The 4,572-nt window shown below is 39.5% G+C and overlaps 1 protein-coding gene across 2 annotated transcripts in view; it reads right to left on the reverse strand.

Moving 5' to 3' along the window:
• Positions 1-2,970: 2,970 nt before the first annotated feature.
• The window catches only part of smfn (small fragment nuclease), a 3,153-nt gene continuing 1,551 nt past the window's right edge, over positions 2,971-4,572 (reverse strand). The window contains exons 3-7 of one of the 2 annotated variants that reach the window (XR_007138890.1): positions 4,376-4,453; positions 4,153-4,264; positions 3,843-3,951; positions 3,589-3,749; positions 2,971-3,385 (exon numbers count right to left, since the gene is read on the reverse strand). Coding sequence is in view for 1 of the 2 variants with exons in the window: in XM_047805250.1 (XP_047661206.1) it covers positions 3,259-3,385; positions 3,696-3,749; positions 3,843-3,951; positions 4,153-4,264; positions 4,376-4,453 (480 nt within the window). In the remaining variant the exon portion in view is untranslated. The remainder of the gene's footprint in view (positions 3,386-3,588; positions 3,750-3,842; positions 3,952-4,152; positions 4,265-4,375; positions 4,454-4,572) is intronic. The other variant, XM_047805250.1, reaches the window with a different exon arrangement.

Raw genomic sequence — 4,572 nt, forward strand, 5'->3', positions numbered from 1 at the left:
TTGGAAAAGTGTACCAAGGGTGCCAAGACAGTTTAGGTAAACATCTAATAGGTTGTAGGTCCATACTTCCAAAAATGAGTTCTTCAATAAATAGATTTATGTAAAGTCTCTTTGGTTGATTTTTTTTAGGTTTTAGATCTCTGGATGATGTACTTTCCCTTCGTAACGATGCCTGCCGGTGCTCATACCGCCGCTACACGTTCTGACACGGCTTTCTGAAAAATGTGCGGTGAAAAGACTTTTCCGTCGCGTCCTGTCGCCTCGGGTTCCCGTGTGACGAATGCACCAACATGACAGTGCTTCCTTTTCATGCCTCATCTCTTTAGCCAAGGCCCCAAAACATGACTCTCAGAATGCAAACGCAAGCGAAGGTGAACTGTTTCAATTCCATCACCCTCGCTGGTCGAGAGCGTGCGTCAATATTCAATCCATAATGTCGCTTACAGGATGAGACAATCCCATAAAATGGAAAAAAAACAGGCATCAGCTCTTTCTACTAGCTCCTGGCTTGGAGGTACGTAGCCTTCTGAGCGACATCGGCCATTACTCAGCCTGAACCACGCTCGAGAGGTGCAAGAGCTCAGAGAAGCGCAAAATCAATGAGATGTAATTTCTTCTGATGTTCCAGGGGAAGAAAGAGAAAGTGAGGGAGGGATGTGCTACCTGAATGTCCCAGAAGAACACGTGAGTGCCAGAGCAGCGGAATCCCAGACACCAGTGATACAAAGCTAAGCTAAAGCTACAGCCTCAGAGTGTTTCCTCAATTCATATAATCAAATGTCCTGGATTCCACCAAAAAAACCCCAAAAAAACCCATTTTGGATCATGTGCTGATGAGCTTCTGTTCATTAACTAATCAATGTAGACACTTTATTTAATTATTTAACACTAACAATTTGACAGAAACGAGTCTGAGGGAATCCTCAGTGAATCATTTCTGCTAAACAAAGCCTGAAACGAATCAAACGAATCATCTAAACGACTCCTGAGTATAGCGTCCTGCCGTATTGGAAACAATCGAACTCTTGCGTGGACCAATCCTTGTGCTTCGAATCATGTCAACCGTCAAGTATAGAACACTGTCGTCGGCCAGCACCGCAGCTCGCCGGAGTCACACACGACCTCAAACAGTTGAGTGACGTGACGTGACGTGCGTCGCTTTGCCCTCTGTAGCGCTCACTGCTGATTAAAATCTCTTCAGCTTCAACATACACTAAATGTCATGCAGTAATAAGTCTTATCTGATCTGTACGTCAGAGTGAATGGCAAAGCACAGGTTTAACCCGTCACATTGAATCATCCGTACCATAAATACCTCCAGTTTAATCCAGGGGCCTTATGGGATATGCAAGGAATTCGGATCAGTAACACGGTGCATAAAGAACAACAGAACAGGTGTCTTGTTAACATCATGGAAAGCAATGAATGCTAAACATACAGCATTTTTCCGTCCTGTATTAATAGACAGGGCGCTATGTTGCAAGTTCCATGACTCCCTCAGATCTAATATACCGGTTCCAGTAATAATTAACAAGGGGTGACATTTTGTTGTCACATGGAACTAAAGCATTATCCCAGTTGCTAGTTAGAGTCCCTTGTATAAGCCATTTTAAGACCGCATTCTTTTCAGCCTCTTTTTACTTCAGTGTAGACTGAGGCGATTTAGGAACAGCTACATTTTCATAATTTAGCCTTAGCAAGATTCAGGAAACTCCTGAAAAGAATTTGGCTGCTTAGGTTTTCAAGATGCAAGAGTTTATTTTCCCAGTTAAAGCAGATTAAAAACAAATAGCGTTCACAGAAGAAGAAATATTTCACTTGTGGGATGTTAGCTTAGCATTAAGCTAACTTCAACACTTTACATGTCTTGTGAGACTTCATGATTGTTTTTTTTTTATTGTTTTTGATAATAATAATAATAATAATAATAATTCATCATAATACTTTATAATAATAATAATACTTAATCATAATAACAATACATAATACTTTATAATAATAATAATAATAATAATAATAATAATAATAATAATAATAATAATAATAATAATAATAATGTGTACGATTGTCAACACTGTTTGTTAGCCACATTAGCATTGAAGCTCGAGCGCATAATTTAAGAATTATCTAGAAAACTTCTACACATATTTCATTTCTGGGGGCTTATTTTTTTAAGTAAAAGCTTAAACTTAAATGAGGCTAATAAACTATTAATTACATTAATAGATGTAATGTGACAACGGTCTAATTCAGGACACGTTAACAGACGCCATTTATTTAAATATGACTTCACGTCTCTGCTGACATTGTTATTGTTAATGAATCATTAGAGTAAATGCCAGCGATTTGTCAAAGCTGTAGTTTTAATTGAACCTCGATAGCGGAGATTAGTCATTTGTGATCCGCTTGGCTGTGGAGTTTGAGATTTTTGATGGAACAAATCTGTTTCTCATTAGCTTTAAACAAGAACAGAGTCGACTCCTTGAACCGATTCAAAGGCTGAGGAGTCTTTTTTTTTTTTTTTTGCTAAAACTTTGGCAGCGTTGTGTTTAACAGTTAAACTTTTTAATTGAAAAAATCAGCATTTAAATAATTTTAAGTATTTATTAGAAATTATAATTACAATAATACAATGTGCGTTTGCATAATCACTAAGTTTTGTAATATAAACAAAGTTAATATCATTATTAATATTATTATTATTGAAACATCTCCTTGCAGTTATGGTTTCAACATATTTTATCAGGGAGCCAAAAGAATCGGTTCTTACAGATGAGCCGAGTCGACTCACTCAATAGCCGGATTGCCCCTTTACTGTTTCTATACTGACACCTGCTGTACAACTCCACAATCGTCCACAATCAGTTTAATAATAATAATAATAATAATAATAATAATAATAATAATAATAATAATAATAGTAATAATAATAATAATAATAAATGTGGGACATCATTGAAGCAAGAAAGATCAGTGTTCACATTTTGTATTTGCGCTTCAGCAAACAGCACAGACAGATGAACAAATTCAAAGCAGCATGAAAAAAAAATCAAGTTGTTCCTAATTTCTGTAGCAATACTGAGAACTAAAAGTGTATGTGAAACCAGGACTGTATCAGATGATAAAATAAAGAACACAGAACATCCGTCTCTCTCCCTCTCTCTCTCTCTCCCTCTCACTCACTCACTCTCCCTCTCACTCACTCACACACACACACACACACACACACACACTCTCCACAGTCATAGCAGGTGTGTTTTAGGCCGTGTGTTTGTTCTCTCCATTTTCAACAATCTTTCTCTTCTTCTCTTCTCCTTGGGGTTTGAAGACGGTCTCTCTGTAAAACTTCAGCTCTTTGATGCTCTCTTGAATGTCACCCAGCGCTCTGGAAAGACCAAAAGAGCGGCTGTTACAAAACACACACTCCTGAAGTGTCACAAATCAGCATGTGCACTATTAATTACAATGTGCTCACGGTTAAAAGAGCCAGGAGGAAGGAGGTGTGGCCTATGTGTCTCAATCACTATAAAATAGGCGTGGCATGTGTGTCTGTCACTCAGAAGTAGGCATGGCTTGTGTGTCTCTCACTATAAAAGAGGCGTGGCCTATGGGTCTCAGTCACTCGGAAGGAGGCGTGGCCTATGGGTCTCAGTCACTCTGAAGGAGGTGTAGCTGCTGTCCTTTTTAACACTGACCTGTGTGAAGATTTCTTTTGAGGTGCATGTTTGTAGTCGTCTGGAAACCAGCGTCTGAGGTGAGAAAAAGAAAAAGCGACACTTACTTCATTGCAGAAGTCTCGACGAAATTTTTTTTTACTCTCACTCTCTCTCTCATACACACACCTGCAAAGCTCCTTGACCGTGCTCACGTCGATGATGCGATAGTGGAGATGATGCATGAACTGGGGCATGTACTTGTCCAAAAACCTCTTATCAGCGTGCACAGAGTTTCCTGGGAACACGAACATGAACGAACACACACACACACACACACACACACACACACACACACACACACACACACACACACACACACACACATTAAATAACTGAACATTTGAAACCAGTTAAAATAAACATACTTTGTTTTTATAAAATTTACATTATTTTTTGCCTAGTTAAATGATTGTGATAAAGATTGTGTGTGTTTTACCTGCCAGAGGACACTGGCCCGGTGGTGTGTGCTGTCTGACGAATGATATGAACTCATACTCTGCCTGCTGGAGTGAGATCTTACTGTCCCGCACTGCCTGCGTCAACCCTGACTGAACACCAAACAGCAGCACATCATGTGACACACACACACACACACACACAACTCTAAACAAGAAATACATGCCTGCTGATGTGCTATGAACTATGAACTCGTCGTGTACCTTCCCGTGATGCTCCTTGCACCAATCCGACATGCTGTCGAGCAGCTCGTCCGGCTGATTGATGATCAGATTAGGACCCTGAACCAATAAATACAGAGCACATCACACAGGTTATTCTGGAACACTTCCCACTGTCTAATCTCGACATGTGTCTAAAACAAGCTAATGGACGTGGTTTTACATGTTGGGGCATCACT

The sequence above is a fragment of the Tachysurus fulvidraco genome, chromosome 20, assembly GCF_022655615.1.
Source record: "Tachysurus fulvidraco isolate hzauxx_2018 chromosome 20, HZAU_PFXX_2.0, whole genome shotgun sequence".
NCBI classification, from domain to species: Eukaryota; Metazoa; Chordata; class Actinopteri; order Siluriformes; family Bagridae; genus Tachysurus; species Tachysurus fulvidraco.